We start from the raw sequence: 26,708 nt of genomic DNA, 5'->3' as shown, positions 1-26,708 counted from the left end.
GAACTCTATTGAAACAACAATGTTTATGGGGACACTAAAATTGTCGGTAGAAACAGAAGACCATTATGGAGGAGAAGGCACATTAAAAAATTATTTTGTGTCTTGTAGATGATGTCATCGGCAAGGTTTTAAAGAAAGAGAAGGTCGTTGGATTATGTTTGAAGTTGAAGAGTCTCTACATAAATCAGCGTCTATTCACCTTACGAATTTAGAAAAGTGTCAAAAATGACACTTTGTATTTCTACAGGGTTCTACTATGAAATGTTTGGTTTGTGTTAAATCTCTAAGAATTCACAAGGTAATCTATGTCATTTGACTTTGTCATATATTGAAATAGGGTTACAGATTCTAATAAGGATAATCTTTTTGGTGGTCACAAGATCCTGGGCCTCACATCGGGATTAACTATAAAATACGAGGGTGGTCTAAAAAAGTCTTTGAATTACTAAAGTCTTAAGGTCATATTAATGAGGATAAAATTAGAACCAAAAGTGAAGAAGTGAGTATTTGTGGTCTATGAAGATAATATTTAAAGATACATGGGTCTTCATTTGGGAGAGAATTATTCTCAATAGAAGTGTCGTCTTTGATGAGAATTTTACACTTAGCTTTATTTTAAGGTTTATAGTAGAAAATAAAAGTGTTGATAAACATGTGGATGTCGAGTTAGAGACTCCTCAACAAAAAGAGGAAGAATACAACGTTAAGGTTGAGCTTCCAAAGTTCAAACCATTAAATTTGTAATCATTAGAAGCTATTAATTAGAGAAGGGTTGCAGTTAATCAATCCACCTATATGTATTCAGTTTTAAAGTTGCACAATGATTCCCAATAATGGGACATCTTGGCCATTAGCTAATGCAGCAGAGCTGGCCCCGAGGTTTGGGCTGCCCCAGCCCGGGTAGAAAAAGGTGATATATGTTTTGTTGCCCTAGTTCTAGTTTAAAGAATTGTTAAAAAAAAATGCTTTTAGCAAGATTCAAACCCATAATCATATAGAAATTCTAATTTTTTATCTTAAACCACCAAACCACAATCATTTATATTTAAAATTACAATAAATTTAATAAAATAGTTTGATATTTTTAACAAATGGGCTGCCCTGGAGAGTGGGCCGCCCTAGCCCGAGGGCTTGCCGGGCTTACCCTAGGGCCGGCCCTGTACAGAGGGCTTGCCGGGCTTACCCTAGGGCCGACCCTGTGCAGAGTGTCATCTACAAATGTATATGGGTAATCTCGACATTTACTAATGAATTTGGGTCATCTCGATATTGAGTAATGCATTTGGGACATCTATGTATTGATTAATGCATCCGGATAATTTGACATTGACTATTTTTCACTCAAAATGTTTGGTAATGATTCTTTCGACACTGTTTGATTGGTTTGTTTGATTTTCTCTCTACTTTATCACTTATCGTTACGAATTTTTAAAGTCATTGTAAAAATATTGCGAAATATTTGGAACTTATTTGTTAAATTTTAATTAATACAACTTTGTCCTACTATTTAATATATAGATTTGAATTTAGTTATTTTGATTTTGTTAACGTTATTTTTTACAAATTTTTTTATATGTAATCCCTATTTAAATGAGCTAGTGATAATTATTTTTTATTTTTGTAAAATATTTAATATAATAAAATTTAATTTGTAATATATTAAAAAAATTAGGTTTTATTATAACTTAAAATGTATTAAATAATTATATTTAAAAAATTAAAAAGAAAACAAATAATATTTTTAAAACTAAAAATATTATTTACTTAAGGTGATTCAAGGTGTAAAAATTATAAAACATCACACCAATAATATGACGTTCTTAATTGTAAATTTTTTTATAACTACTACTCATTTTGTGAATTCTATTAAAAATGTTAAATTTTTAACATTTTATTTAAATTTCCCTTTTTAGTTTTATATTTTTCTAACCTTTTTTATTTATTTACAATAGTCCCTTAACTTACCTTCCAGTTAAATTGACTCCAAACTTCATTATAAAATAAATTGACCTCATAATATTATTTAAATTAATCTAGTCCTCAAATTTTGCTTCTTTGATTAATTTTAACTCAAATTTTTATTTAAAGTCAATATAACTAATATTATTATTTGCTATAAAACATATTTAACTACTTATGAATTAATTATGTAGTTGAAACTAATAATTAAGCATTATATATAATTGTTTTTTTTTTTATAAATAGTTGGTAATGCAATGTATTTTTATTTTTTTAAACCATATATAATTATAGAGTAAGCTAACACGACGTAAAAATGTGAGACCCCGACTTCATTAGGCTAATAGTGGAATCTGTTTCGGGTAGAAACACAACTACAACCAACAATCATTCATGTACTAAATGAAATTGTAATCTCAACCAACAACACATATTTATCAAACAAAATGATATTTTTCAGACTAAATTGGTAGGTTCTCATTGGAATCAAGGTTCCAACAACAATTTTTTAAAAAGTTATTTAAGTTTGAAGATAAATAGTACCTAGCAAATCCAAAACTCTTAGATGTGTCCATGCTGCAAACACTATTGAAAACTACTAAGGGAAAACAAGAAAGAAAATGATCATATGGAAAATGTTGCAACATATCATTCACTGCTGCTGCCCATGGCCATCAAGAACTCACCTTCACAGACCACTTCACCACCCACATAAGCCTTACCTTCCATCTTCGCTATTCCAAACCGCTTCTGCAGCTTGATTAGTGTCATTCTCATAACTAAGGTGTCCCCTGCTATTACCGGTTTTCTGAATCTAACTTTGTCAATTCCCGCAAAGAAGAAATTATCACGGGATCCTCCCACTTCTGGCTGTAACATGACGAGGCCACCAACCTGGGCCAATGCCTGGATTTCGTAAAAAAAAAATTATTATTTAATTAGTAGATGTCAACATTATATGAAAATTGTTTAAGCCACAAATTTAATATCATATTGAGTACCTACTTTCAAAAACAACATTGGGTCATAGTGGATAAGATGTAAGAAAGAAAATCAAATATGTTGTGAAGAAAAAACCCTATGCTCAACATTTCCCTAGGATGAATTGTTATTTTGCTAAATGAATGCAATTGATAGTCTTGCTACATATTAATAAAAAGATTGAAAAACTGAAAAGGTTAAACTTTAGGAATTCAAAAAGCTTGATTTAGGGAGATTTAATTATGAAAAATATTCTAACTAATCTCCTTGTTCATGTGTTTCAGCCGAAGATGGAGTAAGGGGGACTAGATGCGCTAAAACAAGGATGAACTGAAGTTGTGACAATGGGCCTGTAATGTCTCTAATGAGCAGTTTGGTTCAATCTGTTTGGTCATAGTGGTCAGGTGAATGGGTTGACTGGTGAATTCGGTTTGTTTGGATACAGGATCGATTTGGTGATTGGTTGGTTATAATCATTGACCATTAACAAATCTATGATGCATAAACTAAAAAATATTATACATTAAACAATGAGTCATTGTATATTAATATGCTCAAAATGTAATAAGTTGTCAACTTGTGAACATATATCAATATTGGGCTGTTTTAGCATACATTTATTTTCATCTAGAGCATGATCCCCAAAATTATATATTTGTAATTTGTCAGAAATCAGAATCATCTATCAAATAATTTGGATCAAGATATTTTTTATGTTTCTATGGTTGATTGTCATTTTAAGATATATAATCATTAATTATTGTCAGCTATTTAAGATATATATTGTGGCAAAGATTTATTTCCTGGAGGTGAGGAAGGAGACTAGCACATCATGCCATCGACATGACCACACTTAAATCAAGGTATTCTTAGTGAGAATCAAACCGAGATCCCCTATTAGATCAAGTCATTTAATAAATATAAAATATGTATAAATAAAAGAAAATATATCGATAAACATAAATTAACATTAAAATACTATCATTTTAAGTAGTATCAGTTCAATTGTAATATTCAGTTTGCCAATTTTGAAAACCTACATTCAAACCGCAAATGTTCAGTTTGGATTTTTATTTGTTTCTTGTGTTCGGTTTTAAGGGATTGGGCAGTTTGACCATTTGACATAGACCCCTAAAAGTGACTATGATATCATAGATATAATCCGAGGTTCCACCCTCATGGTGATTTGGAACTAAATGGAACCTTTCAACAACTTGTATCTGTAATTATGGAGAAGACATCTATGATTGTGCCATCAGAGTACCTCAAGTTACCTAGACCTTGACTTTGCCAACCCCTCAACCAACCAAAGACAAAACAGATAAAGATATAGGTCTTCTTATACACATTCTTAGTTCAATTGTTCATACAAACTACTACTGCTTCATATGATAAGATTTGTGCTTTTGAACTGATGTTTGACAGACCAGTGCAGTTATTGTCTCTCAAAAGCATCACTTTCAGGCTTCAGCTAGTTATAGCATATGAAGACTCAAACATTCTCCAACAATCTTATGTTTGTGTTAACCTAAATTGTTTGAAACTGGTCTCATGGTTAGAGTTGGAGCTTGTCAATGAACTTATTGCAGTTCTCATAACAAGATCTAAAGATTTTTTTACAAGAGAATCATTTGAGCACTTAATATTTAGATGAAGTGATAAGTTGTGTAACAAGAAATCAAGATTCAATTTTCCATCATAAGGAAACCAATACTAAATTCCGAGAGACCAATACTGAGTAACATTGGCATGGGCCTTGAAGGTAAACTTCTGTCAATGAGAGACATTTTTAAGAAGCTTGGCAAATACACTGAGAGTCAAGAAAAGAGCTCAGATCCATATTGATTTAAGCTCGTTCAATGTGCTTTGATTTTTGATTGCCTAGTTTGTTGCTTTATTAACTTATGACACTTTGTATCATGACTCGGTTTGTGTGGTTTATGGGTTTGAATCCTAGGACCCAAACACATCAATATCATAACCAACAATCCAAAACCAAACATGTAAGAAAATGAACAAGGAAGCATCTCAATGATCATTTATTTACCTCAACCATAAGAACACCAGGCATTATGGGTCTCTCAGGGAAATGACCAGGGAAAAAGTTATCATTGATAGTCACATTCTTAATAGCAACAGCAGATACCCCAGGATTATATTCAATAACTCTATCCACCAAAAGAAATGGAAATCTGAAAAAGTAGCAGACATGTTTAAATACTTTTTCCCCAAACAATTTTCATTCAAAATCTGCTCAAAACATAAACCCACTCACCGATGGGGTAAAATTTCTCGAATCTGATTTATATCCATCACAGTAGGAAATGCAGGGTACCCTGCGACATCAAAATTGACAGATTTAGAGAGAAACATAAAAACGAAGATGAAATGGAAATCAAAAGGCTTACTTAATTCGATGGGTACAGTTTCCCCCACGTTTTCCTTTGAACAATTGGCAATGATGCAACTTCGGGTCTTGTTCGATTGGTTAGAGAAGACGAGAGATCCGGACATGCAGTGAGTGTTGAGCGGCGAAATGGACAATCGGGGCAAAGAAAGGGGAAGAGTGTGGCGTGAATGAGAGGATTGAAGAGTGAGGGTGGAGAATAGGGAGTTGGAGAGAGTTGAGGAAGCCATTGAAGCGTTTAGAAAAGCTTAGAAAGAGAGACTTTGATATGAAATTGTGAGAAGAATGAACAGAAGCTGCTGCTGCTACTGTTATGAAGACAAGAGAGGGCGGAACTTCCAAGTGAGAATTTTATTTTCAATTGTTATTTGTTTCAAACATTAAATTGTATTATAGCCTAGGTTACATAGGTATAGTACAACTATTTATTAATAGTTTGGTTAAATAATTTTATAAGTACAATAATTTAATATGTATAAAATTATAACTGACAAATTGTTTATTAAAATTTTATTTTATTATTATTAATTATTTTTTAAATATTTATATAATTATAAATGTTAAATTATAAGAAATTATATATAAAATAATATAAATCTTGTAAAATTGTAAAGTATTATTGATATTATAAAAACTATAACATATTTAAAGAACAATTGGGAACGGATGAAGTTAGGTTTCAATCACTTGGGGATTGTCTCCCTTTTATTTTATATATGCAAGAATATTATAAAATATCTTTAAACTTTATTCTAATGTTTAATTATATCTAAAATATAAATTATATAACTTATAATATATTCTAAATAAATATAATATATATATTATTAATTTCAATATAATACAAATTACTTAAAATAAATATATTAATTTTAATATAATTAATAATAAAAAAATATTTGTTTGTATATGTTAACTAAATAGAAAATTAAGTTGGTAATTGGATAATTTTAAAAAATAAATAAAATAATAAATTAAGCGTGATTGATTTTTTTAAAATACATTATTAATTAACTAATATTTCTATTCAAAATAAAATTTACAACTTATCTATAATCAATGTTTTTTCATTTACTACACAACTATAAAAACATAGAATATGTCGCCTTTGAAGTGAGTTGAGAATTGACTTTTTAGATTATAGAGTCGTCATCTTTTTTTTCTTCTAAAATTAAGAAAATGTTTTACGTAGTTAAATACGTTTTAGAGATTCTGTTTCAGTTCGGAGTTTGGTTATACTTAGGAAATGGTTCTCACACTCCTTCGTGTCTGTTAGAATGACTGTCTCTAATTTAAATTTTTGGTCAATTTTAAAATTTTATTATTTTACATTTTTAATTTATAGATCATTTAAATATACTGGTAAAATAATAACAAATTAACAAAGTTATTTTTTTGATAAATCATTAATTTTATTTAAAAATTTTGATTTATTTTTATTGGAAGTAGATGAGAAATAAGAAATATGAAAAAAAAAGGAAAGAAAAAAAATTATTTATTAATAACAAGATAGATAAATTAATTTGTTTGTAGAGAAAAATGATAAATTAATTAATAGAATAGAGATCAACTAATTAATAAGAAGAGAGAGTATTCTATGATTGAAAGGAATATTTGACTTTCACTACCTTGTTATTACTCAAATTACAATAAATATTTTTTAAATTAGCATCTCCTATCATTACTCTTAGAATTTATTTTGTTATTTTCAATTAATTTTTATTTCTTAATTACCCTTAACAACTAATATTTTATTTATACAACTATAGTAACAATTGTCACTTATCCTAACCTAATATAATTTCCCTTTCTATTATTACCCTCTCCTTCAATGCGTTTGTCCGTGAACGATAGGACACAAATGTTCAGTTGAAACTTCCAACATCTTGTGGCTCTTCAAACCATATAAAGTGTCCAAATTATTTTCATAAACTATCATGTGGTTCTTCAAAGCACACAAATTATCCCAAAAGATTTCTCAACTTTAACCTAAAAAAACAATTACAAAACTATGCATAAAGGGGTTATTCAAACCTCACAAATTATCCCAAAAGATTTCTCAAATTATAGCCTATAAAAGCAATTACAAAACTCTGTATCAGGTGGTTCTTCAAACCACAAAAGTATCTCACTTTTTGCATTGAATCAAGTCATTGTTGAAACATAAGATCGTTGCCAAAATTTAGTCTTCGAGACTCTCAAATGCATCAATTGTCAAAGCGAATTGAGTTATGCCTCGATCAACTTGATCACGATTGTGTGTATCAACGTATGTCGATTCCTTTTCGTTAATCACCATTAGTGGCATCTCATTTCCCAAGACTAATTTTGGGATTTGCAAAGAAATAATTGACAATTTTGTAATACCGCATATCTCTTCTTCAAACCCAAAATTGTCACATTTTGTCTCGTATTCCTCTTGAGTCTTCGTTATTTCTCCATCAACACTTTTTTGTTGGGCCACTTGAGTAACCAAGCTTGAGTTTTTCAATTTCTTCTATTTGGTTGAGTCGTTTATCATTTCGATCCAATTTTGTATTACTTTCTTGAAGCTTCAAACAAATCTCTTTTAGCTCACTTTCCGTTTCGAGTTCCCCATTTTTTTGATGACTTGAGTTCTTGGGCAGCTTGCCCTAATTCGCTTCGCGACATAATGCTTATGGATATTTACAAAATGATCTGAACTCTTCTTCACTTAGATTTGTCACGATTTTTAGTTATATTGCTAGTAGAATCGAGATTTGTACCGATGTAGCATGCCTTTAGAAGGGGACAAGAATAATTGTGTCGTAGCTCAGACTTTGGAATAAATAAGAAAATAATTTAGTGACTCGTAATCGCAATCGTCGCATTTCAAATAGCAGATTCACGATTTCGCTAATTTATCGTCGTCGCGCGATTCACTTCTATATCCCGCGAACTATTCGTCATCTTCACTAAATATTTTTCTTCACTGAATTGGATTTTCCGATTCATGCGACTAAATCCTTCTTAATTCTTCTTCAATTCTTTCTATTACAATTTTGGTTTTTTTCTAAACTAAATTTTCGACTTGATCAATTTTCGAAATTTGAGGATGATCCATAACAATCTGATTCTCCACAGGTAAAAGAACGACGCTCTAATACTATTGTTATACCTTGAACTAGAATTAGATATAAATCTTGAATAGAAATGTATAATTGATACATGATAGAAGAATTATATCAAGCTGAGAAGTAAAGAATTAATGGAGTGAGATAGAACAATAATTGTCGATAAGGTGAATACAATGGGAATAAGAGAAAATCTATAACAAGAGAATTCAATTGTTTTTTATTTCATAACTACCTTTTAACAACTAATTTTCTATTTATACAACTATACTAATAACTCCCACTTATCATAACTTAATACAATTTTCTCTTGTATCACACTATTAACCTCGGTAGCTGGAAGACTATAGGGAGTTAATGATGAGTACGCACTCACCGGATCAATCCTCATAAAACGGTCAATAACCGTCAAAACAGATCATCCTCCGTACATGATTCATTTCCCAAGACAACATATTTTTACCTCATCTAACCATCCATGAGACGTTGGTATTGTGTTCTCTCCTTCGCCTACCGAAGTATCTAGACGAGAGGGAAAAAATTGAAGCGGTGAAATCCGTTACAACGGAGCTAGGGCTTTCGAAATGCGAGAACACAATAATAGGGAACACGTTCGTGAGGGAATCTCTAGAGGAGAGAGGAAACAAGTGATTATTACGCAAAAGATGATGGTGAATCTGAGTTTGTTAATACTAGATGAGCCGAGTCGAGACTTGATGCGACGACAACACATAGGCTTGTGGATCATTGGAAACGACGGCGACGACGAAAGGGAAATTGATTCTAATGTCAGTGCATCAACCGTCGAGTAGAGTTTATTAGTTGTTTGAATCAATGTTGATACTTTCGGAAGGAAGGTGCATTTACTTCGGAAAAGGAAGCGAAGCGATGCCATATTTCGCTTCTCTGGAATTCTTATCTTCATTTCCTATGAATCCTATATATTTTCTACTTAATCTCGCCAACACTACGCGTCTTTTCTCTACATAAAGTCATCATCGTTTTCTTTCTTACTCATCTGAATCGTATTCAATGCATAATAGATCCTTAAAAAATGTCACCTAATACATTTTTTAATTATAAAGACCATGTACTATAGTTTTTTTTACAGACGTCCATGTCCGTTATTGAAAAATCTCATTTTGTACAAATTTTACAATACAAAACCCCAAATTATAAAGTTCAATAGAAGAGGTCCCAAATGACAATTAGCTCCAACCAATAAAGAGCCCCGGTTTATTATTATGGTCATACATAACTTTTAGGTGTACCATTTCACTTAATACTAGAATTCACAATTAAAAAAATAAAATCGAGTTAAATTTTCCCTAATCTTTTTTTATTGATGGACTCCTGACATATACAAAAGAGTGTGGCTTGTTCAATAAAATCTTACCTCTCTATTTCAAATATATTTGAATTTTTTTAAAATCCATAAACATGTAAAATGTGTTGGGTTATTTGATAGAATAAAAAGTCCAGCATGTTTAAGAAGTCTAGAAGCTAGAAGCCCAGAAGTCCAGAAGCTCAAAAGTCCAAGAGTCTTTTTGTGTTAAATAGGAGTATGGTTGTCTTATTAGAAAAAGACTCTTGAGTTTTCATCGTTTTTCTATAAAGCTAGAGAAAGTTACCTTATCAAATCACATCTGAAAGTCATCAATCATACACTTGTAGAGAGATAATGATATATTTTCTTTGTTTAGCTCTTATCTTCATTTATTTCGTGTTTAACATTTAATTATAGTGAAGCTTCTTTTGGACAAAAGTCTCGTGTTTTTTACTCCTTGATTTGAGGAGGTTTTCACGTTAAATTCTTAGTGTTCTTGTTTCATTTATATTTCCTTTTATGTTTGTTGTTTCTCGCTCTAAAAATCCAATCAAGTGTGAAATAGTTTATTATCACAAATGTAAATATTAAACTTTATTCCCAACATAGTGGTATTAGAGATTGGTTCTAAGCATTTTTATTTTTTGATTAGTTTATGGAGACTAACACAAACAAAATGATTTTGTTGAATGGTTCAAACTATCATATCTGGAATGGTAAAATGAAAGATCTTTTATTTGTGAAGTATTTGCATGTACCTATTTTTGGTAGTGAGAAATCCATATCTAAATTTGATGAGGAATGGGCTTTTGAGCATTAACATGTATATGGTTTTATTCGTCAATTTGTTGAATAGAATGTTTATAACACATACAACATGAGACAAATGCACCTACTTTGTGGAGTAAGCTTAAGAATTTGTATGCTTTAAAGATAAGAAGTAATAAATTATTTTTGCTCTAAAAGATTATTCATTTGAGATATAGTGATATTGTTTCTATGGATGATCACTTGAATGAGTTTCAGGGTATTCTTGATCAGATGTCAAGCATGAGAATAAACTTCAAAGACGATATTCAAGGATTTTGGTTATTGACTACTCTACCTGATTCATGGGAGACTTTTAAAGTTTCTCTTTGTAACTATGTTTCTAATGGTGTATTAACATTGGAGATGGCCAAAAGTGGTGTCTTAAATGAAGAATTGAGATGAAAATCTCAAGGTTCTTCATCGTAGTCAAATGTGTTTGTTGCTAAAAACTGGGGAAGACATGATAGTAGAGGTGAGAAAAATAAGTCGAGACATAAGAGTCGGAACAAGCCAACTGAATGTTACCATTTTGGTAAAAGTAGACACATGAAGAAGAATTGTTACAAGCTCATAAATGAAGCGAACAAATGTAAGCAAAAAAAGATGATTGTGAAGATCGCGTCTCAGCAACTACCTATGATCTCTTCACTCTTCACGACGATAATACAATTAACCTTATATGCAATGAGTCAACTTGAGTGTTTGATACATGAGTTACCATACATGTTACACCAAAGAAATATTACTTTAAGTCTCATATTTCTGGTAATTTTAAAGTACTGAAGATGGGTAATAATGTCGTAAGTAATGTTATTGGTATTGACGATGTTTGTCTAGAATCTAGTGCTTCTTAAAGATGTTCGACATGCTCCAGACATGAGGTTGAATTTGATTTCAACTAGAAAGTTTGATGATGATGGGTAATAATGTCGTAAGTAATGTGAATGTTGTACGAAGTAAAGAAGCTTCCAAGTTATGGCACCGGAGACTTGGTCATATTAGTGAAAAGGGGTTGGATTTGTTGGTTAAGAAAAATATTATTTTGGGTTTGAGTGAGACAGATTTGGAGAATTGTTTTCATTATCTCGTGGGAAAGAAAACTAGAGTATCATTGAAGCATAATCCTCCCTCAAGAAAGTCAAATCTCTTAGAGCTGATGTATTTAGACGTTTATGGACTTTTAAATGTACGAACTATTAGTGGTGTTATTTACTTTGTAACGTTTATTGATGATCATTTAAAGAAGCTTTGGATCTATGTTTTGAAAACTAAAGATTAAGTTTTAAACAAGGTCAAGGAATTTCACGATCTTGCTTAGAGAGAGACTAAAAAGAAGATCAAGTGCATTCGTAGTGATAATGGTGGTGAGTATTGTGGTCCATTTAATGCATACTGCAAATAATATGGGATCAGACACTAGAAAACACCTCCAAAGACTCATGAGTTGAATGACCTTATAGAAATGATGAATATGACAATTGTTGAGAGAATTAAATGCTTGCTTTCAGAAACACAAATTCTCCCAACGTTTTGGGTGAAGCATTACACACGGTGGTACATGTTATTAATTTGAGTCCTACAATTTCTTTGGACGATGAGGTTCCAAATAAGGTATGGACAAATAAACATGTTTCTTATGATCACCTATGAGTATTTGGATGTAGGTGCTTTGTTCACATTTCAAAGGATGAAAGATCAAAGTTGGATGTGAAGAATCATGAGTGCATCTTCTTGGGTTATGGCCAAGATGAGTTTGGCTACATGATGTATGATCTAGTTGCAAAGAAGTTTGTTAGAAGTCATGACGTTATCTTCTTTGAAGATGAGACTACTAAGGAAAGTGATCAAGCTAAAGACGATGAGTTGAAGGGAAAATGTGAGTCGATAAATTTAGATAAAGTTCATTTATCTGATTAACCTATTTTAATAGAAAATTAGGTGCAAGTGAATGATGTTGAGGGTGAACATGATGTTCACGTCGAGAATGATAGTAGCGAGCCAGGTGAACTACCTATAATTCTACTTAGATGATCTATGAGAAATCGACAACATTCAACTAGATATTCTCATAATGAATATACGTTGGTGACGGATGGGGAGCCAGAGTCATATGAAGAGGCTATAGATAGTGAAGAATGAGTTGATGTTATGAAAGATGAGATGAAGTCTTTAAATGACAATCATACATTTGAGTTGGTAGAATTACCAACAGGAAAGAAAACTTTGAAAAATAGATGGTGTATAGACTGAAGCAAGATGAGCATACTTCATCTTCATGACATAGAGCTCGTTTGATTGTCAAAGGGTTTAGTTAGAGAAAGGGTATTGATTTTGATGAAATATTTTCTCATATTGTTAAAATAACTTCAATTAGAGCTGTTTTGAGTTTGACAGCTAGTCTTGATTTGAAATTTGAACAAATAGACGTTAAGACAACATTTCTTCACGGTGATTTAGAAGAAGAGAATTACATAGATCAACTTGATGGGTTTAAGGTCAAGGGTAAAGATAATTATGTTTGCAGATTGAAGAAAAACTTGTATGGCTTGAAACAAGATCCACGACAATAGTACAAGAAGTTTGAGTTGTTCATGAAGGAATTACACGGCCATACGAAGACTACTTCCCACTATTGTGTTTTTGTATAAAAATTCTCTCTTAATGACTTTATTATTCTCTTACTTTATGTTGATCACATGTTTATTGTTGGTCAAAGCATTTTGAAAATTAATAGATTGAAACAAGACTTAGGGGAGTCCTTTGCGATTAAGGATCTTGGACCAGCGAATTCGATTTTTGGAATTAGAATCAATTGTGATATAAAGACAAAGAAATTATGGTTGTCTCAAGAACGATATATTAAAAAAGTGTTGCAGAGATTCAATATGGAGAATGCCAGTATTGTTTTCACACCTCTTGCAGCACATTTTAAATTGAGTTCTGAACTTTGTCCTTCAAACAATGATAAAAAAGAATATATGAAAAATATTCCTTATGGTGTTGCTATTTGAAGTCTTATGTATGACATGGTTATCACAAGACTAGATATTTCTCATGTCGTTGGCACTGTACGTAAGTAAGTTTCTTTCCAATCCATGAAAAGAACATTGGGAAGTTGTCAAATGAATATTAAGATATATCTTCGAGGTACTTCAAGTTTGAGACTTTTCCTTGGAAATGAGAGTCCGTTGATTTGAGAAAATCTATTTCTGGTTATTTGATTACTTTTGCAGAGGGAGTTGTTGCTTGGAAATCCAGACTTCAAAAATGTGTTACGTTGTTAACCGTTGAGCTAAACTTATTGCAGTAATGGAAGCTTTTAAAGAATTAATTTGGGTTAAGAAATTATTATCTAAATTTGGTTTTGTGCAGGATAAATATGTGCTTTTTTTGTGATAGTCAAAATGTGATTTACCTTGCAAAAAACCCAACATTTCATTCTAGATCGAAGCACATTGATGTGAGGTATCATTGGATACGTGATGTTCTAGATGAAAAGTTGTTGGTTTTAGAGAAAGTGCATACATATTATAATGGCGCTGATATGCTGACCAAAACACTACCAAAAGGCAAGTTCAAGTTTTGTTGTTCAACCACGGGTTTGACAGCAACTCTTCCATAGTTGTGATTGAAGAGTTTGTTGGGTTATTTGATTGGGCTCCCAACTATGTAATAAAAAATTTAACCTGTTTAAGAAGTTCAGAAGCCTAGAATTCCAGAAGCCCAAGAGTTCTTTTGTGTTAAATAGGAGCATGGTTGTCTTATTGGAAAAAAAAAACTCTTGAGCTATCCTCGTTCTGCTATAAAAGCTGGAGGAAGTGGCCTTATCAAATCACATCTAAAAGTTATCTATCATACACTTATAAAGAGATAATGAGATCTTCTTTGTTTAGTTTTTATATTCATTTGTTTTGTGTTTAACATTTGATTATAGTGAAGTTTTTACGTTAAATTCTTGGTGTTCTTGTTTTATTTATATTTTTTTATATTTGTTGTTTCTCGCTCATAAAGATCAAATCAAGTGGGGAATAGTTTATTATAAAAAATGTGATTATTCCGCTCTATTTTCAACAAAATGATCTATTTCTTGAACGGGACATCAGGATCAGATACACGTATCTCTACCTACTAACCTATTTCTAAAGTTACCAAGGATCTCTTGTTATTCCTTTTATTTAGTGTAGGATATTTCTTAATTATTGGTTAAATTTTATTATTAACATTATATAATGAGATAAAATTATTAACACCTCTTAGATAAGATTATTAACACCTCTTAAATTTTATTATTATTATATAATGAGATAAGATCACCTACTCCAAGAGTCATTTAATTTGTTAAGTCAGCGTCAAAAGATGTATGAATTACCTATAACTCTTTTTCCTTATATATGGTCTTTCTATTATCGTATACCAACCTTTTTTTTATTAGGAAATCTAAAAAAATAAAAGTAAAGTTGACTACTGCTCTACAAAAAAAATATGTTGAATGAGGTCATCAATTTTTTAAGATTTTCATTTAATAGTGTAAGAGTTTAAGGGATGAAAAAAAAAATAGATGACATAAATGAAATTAAACTAGTATGTTTTTTTGTTTAGTGAATTGGAATTGGTACATCACCAATTCTACCTTGGACTCAAAGCTAGGTGTTTTCAATTCTATTTTTAAGTTATTTTGATTTCAGATAAGTTTAAGATAACTAATATTAAGTTTATGAGTTGTTTTTAGTAAACTAGCGAGGTTTTCGTACATTTGTACGGTTAAAAATAAAATAATAATTTGATCCTCACATATTTATCGACTCATTTTCGTAATCAAGCAACATATTCTTACTCATTTTCGTAATCAAGCAACATATTCTTATTAGTCAACAATATATTCTTTATCAATCTTATTTTCACCCACTTACAAATTCACTTTCATTACCCAACATATTAATCTTTATTATGTAGAATGAACATTTAACAATTACACCATTGAAGATTGTTGATTTCTTTTTATAAACTTATGTATAAATATATAATTGATATGACTAACAATTATATATATAAAATAAATTATATAAACGAATTTAAAATATTATTAGTTTAATTATTCAAAATGTTGAGTTATATTATTAGAAATATCATGCGCTCATTAATTTTAAAGTTGATTTTAAAATATAAAGTGATATTAGCTTAATTGGTTAAAATGTTAAACTTATATTGTGAGGTTGCAAGTTCAAAACTTGTGTATATCATAGTTTTTTTTCAAGTTTATGGGTGAGCGGTCAACCACGATCCGACCCAAATATCATTTACTCTCACATATGTATATATCCAAATTAACTATCATTTACTCTTAGTATCCAAATTAACTACAACATAATTCGAATACTTTAAAAAATAAGCATTATATATATATATAAATAAAATGAAAATAATAAAGAAGAAAGATAAAAGTATAATAAGAATTTTGTTTTTCATTTTTTATTTTTATGTAAAAGTTGAATATCCAAATAAAGTTTTAAAATTTTGCAATATTATTATTAGGTGCAACTAATATAGAAAAATTAATATTCTACAAATGTGTTGTATTTGTATTATTAGGTGCAACTAATATAGAAAAATTAATATTCTACAAATGTGTTGTATTTGTAGATGAATAACAAATATATTATTTAATTTTTATTTATATAAAAATTTAAATAAATAAAAACGTATCACCGATATTAATAATTAAATAGTTGATAATTGATAATAGTAAGTAAGTAATACGGTCTTATTTTTTTTATTCATACATTATATCTTATCGAATGTTCGGTATAAGAAAAATAATATCGTTATCATACCGTTATTTTGGTATGATACAAGTAACTTAACGAATATTAACGGTATATCGCGTTTTCGGTACGAGATCAGTATTATACCGTTCACATTGAATAATATTAAAGTTTAATTATATTTTAATTTAATTTTTAAGTTTTTATAATTAAAATATTATCAAGTTTTTTTATAAAAAAAAATAAATATTTAAAGTTAGATAGAAATAATAGATATTTTTAAAGTTAAGCCTCAACCAAATTTATTTATTTTTATTTTAAATGATTGATTTTTTTTTTATATTAATGACAGTTTGATTAAATTAATATTATTTCGGTATATTCTTATATATCAAAAATTTTAAAATCTCGTATCGTAACAATAATTTTGATATTGATATTATACCGAAAAAATTAATATTTTCTTATATTTAGTATACCAAAAATATCACCTACACAGTATACATATGTTAAACTAGTTCTAAAAATCTTAACAAAAAGAAAGTTATGAAAAATTTTAGATCTTGACAATCTTCCCTCTTTATTATTTCCATGTATAAATATTACTTTCTTTGCAAGTAAAACCCCACTTCAAATCTTTTTACAAGCATTTGATGTCTCCCATGTATATACTTTTGGAAAATTTTATTTTGTGTTACTATGATTCCTTAATTAATTTGTACGGCTTCTACTTTTTTTAATTGATTTTTATTTTAATTTTGATAACAACATAATTTTCTTTTTATTTGAGAACCGTTTATATTAGTTCCAAACTTAACAAAACACTTAACTTTTTCATATTTAAATTTTATTTATAACTTATCCAATATAAATATATATAGTAGATTTATACGTGAATATTTATAAAGTTTTAATTTAAAATAAAAAAAATAAAAGTTAGTAGGTTTAATCTAAGATCAGGTGTAGCAGATTGCACCCTTTATTTTCTCTGTAATCCAATACTATATTTTCTGTATCTTGATAAAAAGGATTAATAAATGGATTAAAAGTAAACAAAAGTCCCGCAGAGAAGAAACGGTCTCTCTCTGTGCGTGTTAATGGCGATGAAGTTCATCATCAATCGATTTTCCAACTCCAGAAACAAAATATAACTACATATGCTATTATCATTCTGCATGCTCCTCCATGAATCCTCAGGTGATCACACGATTCACGTCTTTTTTTCTTCTATATCGGCAGTAGACACAACTCTGTACGATCTCTGCGTCGACAGGCGTGCATTGAATCCTGGATCGATTCATTAGGTTCTCAAGTTCTCTGCCGCATCTAATTACTTGTAATGCATTGCGTTTTTACATAAGTCTTGTTCAGTGATCCTGGATCGTATTGGTGGATAGTGGAATATTGCTCGATTCTTATAAATTAGATCTGATTGATACTTAAATGAGTCAAATTGTTGATGAACGGATGTGGGTTTAAAGAAATTTTCAGTATCTAAAATATATACAATTTTGGACTTCTTGGCATTCACATCTGCACGATCACAATAGATCCTGATCGATCAAGAGTCGTGTTTATCGTTTTGCTTCTTGTTGATTATGCTTGAATTTTACACTTTAGTGGTTGAAGGTGGTATTTTAATACAAAGCTGAAAACATTGTGGGAGAATTTGAGAATAGAAGAGAGGAGTGGTTAATGATGTCTGACGAGGATAACAAGCAATGGATTTGTGGAAAGGGTCGAACAGTGAATCTACATAGATTTAGTTCCGTTGTTCGCGATATTGGAGAGCCATGTCTTCATCAGTCACCAATAAAGGTTATCATAGCTGTAAGAATACTGAAACACTACCTCTTTTTTCTGTCTTTGTACTTCCAATTTTAGCTATAGTTGAATATTATTATTACAATGTTCATAATTGTGACATAGTTTCTTTCTGCTCTATTTAGTGTTTAGGTAGGGAGTTAGATTTAGGGTATTGCTGTGCTTATATTCCATGATATTAAATCCCATCTGCTTCCTAAGCTTCATCCACAGTTGTGAATCTTGCCTTTCTCTCGTCTTGAGGAAAGAAATAAATCAGTTCTATGCTAAGATGTAAATAGTTAAGCTTAGGGAAGTATTGTAAATTGAATAGTTTACCTGGTTGCAAATACGATAGTAATAGACTTATATAAATAGGTATAGGTATGATCTTGTATTGAGGCCATTGTGTTGAATATGAAAGGAAGTTACAAGTTATAATCTCACATCCCAATTCTGTGGCTTCTCACCCCCTTCTTCCGGATTTCTCATCCAATTCAACCTTTTAAACCTAATTCCTAATATATATATTTCATAACTTTCTATTACAGGTTAACTCCAAGCAGCAATAGGCTGATTACTTTATTTCAATCTTCTGTGATGCTACTTTTCAGGATAATTTCTGCTAGGGAATGCAAAATTTCCAAGTGGAACAGCTTTAACTGGTTGTTCTTATGCGACCTGCCTACGCAGTTAACATCATATGTTTTTGAACTCCTTTTTGTTTTGATGGTGCAGATAAGCAGAATGCTAAAGCCAGACAAGTGGCAGTCTACTTTTGATGATGATGGGAAAGCTTTTGGTTTCTCTAAAGTACTCAAATCAATCATTGCTGGGGTGAGTCTACATTGTCTTCATCTATGTTCTGTATGAGATGACTACATGACTGACCTGATTACACATCATCATCTTACTCTTGTGCTGTTTATTTGCAATAGATCTTCCTTGCTTAGCTACCTTGTTCATTATGATGTTTCCAGAAGTGATTTATGTATATGATTACTTTTATTCTGAAGAAGTTCTATGACATGTTTTTTGCCAACCCTTAGTTTGTCGCTATCTTTAAGTTCTGTCATATGGTATTAGCTAAATTATTAGTATGGTGATGATATTAGCATAGCTAGATTCTCTTGTAGATAGTATTCGATACAATGGCTTTCCTTTTTTTTTGAAAATAGTATAATCTCATTACCACCAACCATAGGCATGAAGTCACATTTTCCATGTGAAACGAAACAAGTTAGATACAAGTCATGACAGGTTTGTCTAGAGTTACGCAGTACCAAAAAATAAGAAACCATTCAAATCCCATCAAAAAGCTCCATCAAATTCAATGATCCTTCTTGCTGGCGTTAGAACGATCCTTCATAAGTTTCCTTTTTTTTTCTCAAGCATTGATTTGGCTGTTAACAATCTCTTCTTACCCTCTGTCCGATCGTTTCACTAAGTGACTTTTCGACCCTTTTGAAGAGTCTCCTCACTATTGCCGAAATAGGACGTTACAAAGCTTCTCACCGCAATAAGTTTGCCTTCTTTTTAATGAAAGGACTACAAGTCACTTTTCTAAAAAAATGAAGAAGCTTTTTTTCACTATTCAATTGTCGCTCCTACTCTAAACTCTCCACATCCTGCTTGTCTTCTGTGGCAAGATGACAATCCATTGCATTGCCTTCATATCCGATGGGAAGGAGAGGCTCACTATCGTCCTCCCTTTCATTGGCCTAGCTTGGTTCCGCTTCCACCTCTACATGAAGAACTGACTCTACAAACGATCTTTGTGAGGGATTGTACACCAGTATTGTAGCACTGCATGGCACCCCATCTCAAAAAGAGGAGGAATCTGATATGAAGATCCTATTGTCTCAGAAGTTATGATCACACATGATTGAATGATTGGGCTTATTCGAGGGACTCATCTCCAGATTGATATACTAGGAATTAGAACAAAAGCTAAACCTAGCTCAAATTACAGAATAGTACCTGAATGATATTGAAGAACAACAGAATATGAAGTTAGGAAGAAAAGAACTGCAACTGTAGTTAATATGCCTATAATTGGAATGATATCTACCCCCAATCCATTTTCTTAAATAGTAAAACTTGACTCTCCACTTCGTACCAACAAATAAGGTAAAATTATACGTGTTAGAACGTGCCTATAATTAGAACTTAGAACAGAGCTTACTGAAAACTCTCGGGGAACCCCAAGTAATAACGTGACCAAGAGACGTTTGGGAAAAGAAGGTAGTTAGTATATGGGCTGGATAATGGGCCAATAATATAAAGTAGGCTTAGTTGTAGAATTAGTATAAATAGTGTTAGTAGAGTGTTAGGAAGAGTCATTAATCCAATTACTTTCAATTGTAATCCAGTTTCTACTTTGATGGAAATATATTTTTTTTTCTCAACTCTATTTCTAGAAATTCTCTGCATCAGTATCATGTTCAAGTTTCTCCTCCAAGGAAGCAATACATAATTCTAGGTTCTCATGAAGTGCATTTATTATTGTGTTGCAGGGAGTGGATCCATCTATAAGGGCAGAAGTGTGGGAATTTCTTCTCGGGTGTTACAGTATAAGCAGCACTACGGAACATAGGAATCAATTAAGAACTGCCCGGAGGTATGAACACCCTTTCTTGTCTCTTACATGATACAGTTTAAGTAGGCATGTTTTTGGTAGATATCAGAACAGATTATTAGGCAAATTCTACTAATTTAACTGGAGCCCATCCAATAATCATATGCATCCTCTATCATTTTAATGTAAGGTAGCTCAAATTTTTAGTTTAGAAGAGCCTGTTTGGAAATGTTGATTCTCAACTTAATCATCCAAATTGTTGTTGAATGATGGTGTCAATTTGTTTTCTGCATGATTTTCGCTCTTTATTGCTAAGTCATAATACATTTGTGCATTGTTGCATACACTTAGATTATCTCTAAGCATTATTAATTATTATCAGTGTCATTCATGAAAATATAGAATTCGGTATCCTTGCAACTCTTTTTGTTCAAAAGTTTCTTATGCAAATGTCAATCTTTATAACACCAAAATGATTTGATTCACTGATGCTGATCCATCTATGGAAGGAATATCAAGAAGAGAGTGGCATAGATTGAACAGGATAAGTTAGGCCCACCGCTGCATTCTTGTTTTTCCATACTCCTTCCTTTGGGAGCAGCAATAGGGGTTAGGGTTGTTAGTTAGGTCTCACCAAAGGGACAGAGGGGTAGTTTGGGCATCCTAAAGACACCTGGCCCCACTTTATTTTTTCAGTCCTTTATCTATTTGTTATTTTCTATTTGAGTAGCTTATTTTATTATGAGAGAACCTGGCCCTTGCCAGCTCATTTGGACTCTTGTGCAATGTCCTATTATATAAAGGACCTTTACCATGTAATGATTATGCATATTTTATTCTCTGAAATGGATACTCTTGCCTCTCATCACTAAATTCTCTCTAAATTCTCATCTTCCCTTCTTTATTCTTGACCTAGCCAGCTTTAATTCTGACCTAGCTGTAACACATACCAACTAAGAAGTATTGTGGATGTATGTTTCTTAGGATGATGGTGAAATCTTTTATTTTTAAATCTTATTTACTTCTGCTATAAACTATTAGAATTTTCAAGAACTTGGTCTGATCGAGCTCAAAAGTTTCTACCTACATGCATCGTTTGCTTGAACTCCCCCTATTTTTCTACTATTTACCTATGTCATATTCTCATGCAGAGAGAGATATGGAGAACTTGTCAAGCAATGCCAGATGATGCATTCAAGTATAGGGACTGGTTCTCTTGCTTATGTTGTTGGTTCCAAAGTCATGGATGTGAGGACAATATCCAAAGATGAGGGGAAAAGGGATACTGAACTGGCAAGGAGACACACATCAGATGATGATACTAGTAACAGTTGTACAGATACATCATATCCATTCCAAAGGGAGAACTCTATTGCTTCGCCTGACCTAGTTAGTGTTAGGAAAAGCACGGATAGTGCAGCATATGATTCTTCTTTTTATATGGCTACTTCAGGTCCTTGTAACCCTAGTTCTCAGAAGCTTGAGAATGATGTGCATGAACCACAATATGTAATTGAAAGTTATTTTGATTTTCCTCCATTGCCTGTTACTAATTTGTTTGAAAAGAGTCACAAAGATAAAAGGCATGACACATCTGAAACTAGGCATCATACAGAAAGCAAAGTGCAATATGACGACGACGGTATGCATAGTTTCCGAATAAACAACAATATAGATATAGTCATGGAAGCAAATTCATCTGCGCCCATCAACTCTGAAATTGAATTGATCCTTCCAAATATTCCACAACCATTATCCCGGGGCAGCAATATGGAAGACAAAACTGGTTTTGTGAACAGGCTTAGATTGTCTGAAACACTCCAAACTTCATCTACAGATGCTGCTACATTCAAAGAAGGTGCTGTTAATGACGAAAGAGTATCTGAATGGCTTTGGACTCTGCATCGTATAGGTAAGCTAGCTGTGACAACTACAAGTTTTCTGTTTCTGTTTTTGTTATGTATTTTCTAATGAATTTTTTTTTGGTTCAGTTGTTGATGTTGTTAGAACAGACAGTCATCTTGAATTCTACGAGGATAAGAAGAATTTAGCTCGTATGTCAGATATTCTTGCGGTGTATGCTTGGGTTGATCCTGCTACAGGATATTGCCAAGGTTGCCTGATAAACAGGCTGAATGCTTTTAACCTTATTTGTTTGAAATTTCATGCAGTTAAATTTAGTAATCTTTAGATATCACTTATTGCCTATTCTTATCCAAGCTTTATTTCAGGCATGAGCGACTTGCTTTCTCCTTTTGTTGTTCTTTTTGAGGATAATGCTGATGCTTTTTGGTGCTTTGAGATGCTTATAAGGAGAATGGTATTGTATTACTTTGTGTTGGTAACTTTTCGCTAACTTTATGATCCCTAGCTTATAACCCTTTTCACATCTATCAGCGTGAAAACTTTCAAATGGAAGGACCAACAGGTGTGATGAAGCAGTTGGAAGTACTGGGACAGATTCTTGAACTGACCGATAGAGAAATGTTTGCTCACCTTACACACATAGGTGCTGAAAGTTTTCATTTTGCCTTCAGAATGCTGTTAGTGTTGTTTCGACGTGAATTATCTTTCGATGAGGCTCTTTGTATGTGGGAGGTTTGTGGCTTAAGATGTTATCTTTCTACTATGTTGAAAGTTGTAATATGATAAGAATCTAATGTTTAGAACTACTTAAGTCAAAACCTAGTTATTTTCTTTATCACATTGCAGATGATGTGGGCTGCTGACTTTGATGAGTCTTTGGCTCACCATCTAGAAGAAAACTGTTTGGAGCCATTGATAATAAGGATCCCAAGTGCAAAGAGTCAAGAAGATGGCACTTTGAGTGCAGATGATGGTAACCTAAAGAGCAGTCCACAATTGAATATAGGAAATGTGAGTGATAATGATAGTGCGAGAAGTGGGCCTCCATCAAATGGAAATGACAATGGTAGTGGTGTAAAAAGTGGCCCACTATCAAATCATGCTAATGGAAATGACAATGGTAGAGTAAAATGTGGCTTGCAGCCTAACTCTGACAGCGATGGAGTTAGATCTGCATCATCAACTCGTCCATTTTGTGGATTATCAAAGGGTTTTTGGTCCAAAAGTGACAGGTTTCACACATGTACTATAGTTTCATCAAGCAATTGTGAAGATGAGTTGTCTGTCTTTTGTGTGGCAGCAATTCTATTCACAAACCGTCAGAAAATCATAAGAGAGACCTGTGCAATTGATGATCTTATAAAGGTAATATGTTTGAACAGATTACTATTGTAGGTCTAGAGCTATTTATCTGATGCAAGTACTCATCTTATGTGCTTTGGTTCACTTCTAAAAATAGGCATGCTTGTAAGTCATTTATCCTTTTACAATTGTTGGAGGAGTTAATTTTTTTTGCAGATCCTTGTTAATATTAAAAGCCTGTTTGCAGCATCCATATTCATTGGTGCTAGTGATATATTTTTTTTAATTTGATGTAGTGAAGACACTTATTGAGCTTGGTTGTATAATGCATACAATTGCTGAGGTCTTTGTGAGTTGTGTTTGATCTTGTTGATGTTTTCGCTGCTTGATTTTCCCGATTTTCTTTGTGTACGGGATGGGGTTTTGTTTTATTTGTCCTTTTTTTATTCTCCCGGTTTCCTTTGACTACAGGATGTGGGTTTGTTTTGTCTGCCCTTTTCTATTGTTCTTGTACTTGAGGTCCCCCCTTCAAACTTTTTAAATCAGCATTGCTCAATCTTCTAGAATGGTTATCACATTCTGTACCCACCATTGACAGCTTGATTTTAGTGATCCATATAGGAATAGTTCATCATGAAGTTATGATTTGTTGTTAATACTATTTGAAAATAGACGCTTTATAGTGTTTAGTGTTATATTGACCGAATTAAGGGGCTTATGTCTCCAATTCACATTTTCCCAGTGTCCGAAATATTTTGTCTTTAGTTCTTATTATTAACTTTACTCTCATATTATCTGGCTAATATATCTCCTGGTTGATGTTTTTGGAGATCCCCAATGGTTTTTCATATGTGATCTTGCTGCAGATATTCAATGATGGGATGTTCAAGTTCAGGGTTAAAAGATGTATACACACAGCTATCAAACTGAGGAAGAAATACTACTTTAAGGTTCAGAACCACATTTCACTTCTGAATCCCATCTTTGACTAGTGCATGCAGTGTATCCAATGCATCTATTTATTGGAGTTTTGGAAAGTTATTTCTTGAAAAATTGGGCAAATATCATGACTTTTTCTCTTTCGGATAGTTGATTGTGCATTATAAATTAGCATTATGATGAATATAGGGTTGTTTATTAAAACTGAAATAAAATGCTGAATATTAAATATTGTAATTTAATTAATAAATATACAAAGTGAATTGATATAAAACAGTATGAAATAAATTTCAGATATAATTTGAAGTGTTGAGCACTAAGCAAAGTTGAGCTGACACCTATTTTTAGTTCTACTTAATGAAATAAGTGGTTGGCTCAATTCTATTATCTTCTCATGTTTCTGCTTTTCCGTCTTTATGTAATTGTCGCTTTTCAGTTTACTAAACCTATTCAGATCAAGGGATAAGTCATGATAAACAGTTTAAATAAATGAGAGAAAAAGTTGCCTTAACTTTACTACTATGCCTTTTCTTTTTTGTGTTTTTAATGTTCATCTTAGTTTTTACATCTTGTAACAGTTGAAGAGAAACAGGAGTCCAGTGACTTGGGACGATGACTAGTATGGATTAGTTTGACGGACCGAATAATTGGTTGAGAAAATCTCAGCTTTGGATTGCTTAGGAATATATTTCAAGTCAGGGGCACAACTACCTCATTTGTTTGATATTTCAGAGTCCACATTATCATAGCAAGTGCACATATGCTGTCTGATAATTCACATATCTGTCTACCACCTTGTACTACATTATATAGTAAGTTTGAACTAGAATCAGTAATTAAACAATTTTTTTTTTTATGAAAAGAGAGATCTTTGCTTGCTGTGATGGCTGTATGGCTTGGTTTTCCCAATCTTGGGAAGATTTAGTAGTATAAGCAAAGCATTCGCGTATTTCTCACATACATGAAATTAAAATTGATGTAGTTTGTATTTTGTTTCTTCTCTTCTCCAGGGGAAGAACAAAAAACGAGGAATCGACATAGTCTGCGTCTCTCTGATGGGTGGACTATATTGAGATGTACTTATTGCAGGTGAGAGGGGACATGATTCCTTCTTTGTTATTCATTTTGCATGTCATCATGCAAGAAGATATATTACCATATATATTAAGTGTCATTTCTTATTGAAGAAAAATATCCAAGCTGAGTTAATGAAATTTTATGATTCTCTCTATTTTTCTTCTTAATATATGGTTCATAACCAAGCTCCAAAGCACCTTAGCTAGCATAGCCAATATGAATAAAAAATAACATAAATTTAAGATACCCTCATAAATTAGTCATATCTTAGAAACTTGTTAAGAAATGTGCATATTGTCTTGCCTTCCTTCATATAATGTGATTATTCAATAACACTTTGAGATATGCACATGGGTCTAAGATTTGTTGGGTATAAGATAAGGTATTTTAGTATAATGATATGGATTTGTTTTAGAATTTTTATTTACTTTTTTAATCTTGTTGAACAAAATGGTTCCTTTAAATATGGATTTGGGGAGTATACTTGTAACAAAATTATTACGTGATGTCACGTCATCCCCTCCAGTAAACCGATCATTTAAGTTATTTTCTTATTAAATCTTATACAACTCAAAGTAGCTGTTTCCAAAGGAGCTTGTGACTGTTTTTTTTTCTTTTTTTTTTAAGGCTGTATGAATTATAATTGATATCACTGCACATGGGCAGCATCATTACAGTTATATTTAATGATTGAAACAAAATGAAATGGCACTTGTCCCAAAAAGGCAGTTTGTCTGCTTCCTGAACACCCTGTGAGTTTAGCTATTTTTAAAGCAGTTTGCCAACACTTTTGAGTGTGTTA

General features: G+C 31.8%; 2 protein-coding genes across 2 annotated transcripts; one reads left to right on the top strand and one right to left on the bottom strand.

Annotated features, from left to right (window-relative positions):
* Positions 1 to 2,370: 2,370 nt before the first annotated feature.
* On the bottom strand, positions 2,371 to 5,685 carry LOC124938478 (3-hydroxyacyl-[acyl-carrier-protein] dehydratase FabZ-like). Its single transcript, XM_047478920.1, has 4 exons — positions 5,349 to 5,685; positions 5,216 to 5,276; positions 4,988 to 5,132; positions 2,371 to 2,865 (listed from the first exon to the last, which is right to left on the bottom strand). The coding sequence occupies exons 1-4, from the start codon at positions 5,575 to 5,577 to the stop codon at positions 2,608 to 2,610; spliced, it is 693 nt and encodes a 230-aa protein (XP_047334876.1). The 5' UTR covers positions 5,578 to 5,685; the 3' UTR covers positions 2,371 to 2,607.
* An 11,713-nt stretch (positions 5,686 to 17,398) lies between these two features.
* On the top strand, positions 17,399 to 26,058 carry LOC124938483 (small G protein signaling modulator 1-like). Its single transcript, XM_047478925.1, has 12 exons — positions 17,399 to 17,538; positions 17,962 to 18,171; positions 18,883 to 18,981; positions 20,661 to 20,764; positions 21,874 to 22,634; positions 22,714 to 22,836; positions 22,954 to 23,042; positions 23,120 to 23,320; positions 23,435 to 23,953; positions 24,757 to 24,840; positions 25,408 to 25,641; positions 25,840 to 26,058. Exons 2-11 carry the CDS (start codon positions 18,037 to 18,039, stop codon positions 25,447 to 25,449), a joined length of 2,157 nt encoding a protein of 718 aa, XP_047334881.1. The 5' UTR covers positions 17,399 to 17,538; positions 17,962 to 18,036; the 3' UTR covers positions 25,450 to 25,641; positions 25,840 to 26,058.
* Positions 26,059 to 26,708: the final 650 nt, after the last annotated feature.

The sequence above is a fragment of the Impatiens glandulifera genome, chromosome 5 (assembly GCF_907164915.1).
Source record: "Impatiens glandulifera chromosome 5, dImpGla2.1, whole genome shotgun sequence".
Classification (NCBI taxonomy): Eukaryota; Viridiplantae; Streptophyta; class Magnoliopsida; order Ericales; family Balsaminaceae; genus Impatiens; species Impatiens glandulifera.
Note: the sequence above shows the minus strand (reverse complement) of the source record. Positions and strands in the feature narration are given on the sequence as shown.

Excerpts from the sequence above, each read along its gene's own strand:
- LOC124938478 (XM_047478920.1), bottom strand. The coding sequence starts at position 5,577 with ATGGCTTCCTCAACTCTCTCCAACTCCCTATTCTCCACCCTCACTCTT. Across the intron at positions 5,277-5,348 it reads AACTGTACCCATCGAATTAA|GGTACCCTGCATTTCCTACT; the intron begins GTAAGCCTTTTG and ends TTGATGTCGCAG. Across the intron at positions 5,133-5,215 it reads CGAGAAATTTTACCCCATCG|ATTTCCATTTCTTTTGGTGG; the intron begins GTGAGTGGGTTT and ends CTACTTTTTCAG.
- LOC124938483 (XM_047478925.1), top strand. The coding sequence starts at position 18,037 with ATGATGTCTGACGAGGATAACAAGCAATGGATTTGTGGAAAGGGTCGA. Across the intron at positions 23,321-23,434 it reads AGGCTCTTTGTATGTGGGAG|ATGATGTGGGCTGCTGACTT; the intron begins GTTTGTGGCTTA and ends ATCACATTGCAG. Across the intron at positions 24,841-25,407 it reads GGAAGAAATACTACTTTAAG|TTGAAGAGAAACAGGAGTCC; the intron begins GTTCAGAACCAC and ends ATCTTGTAACAG.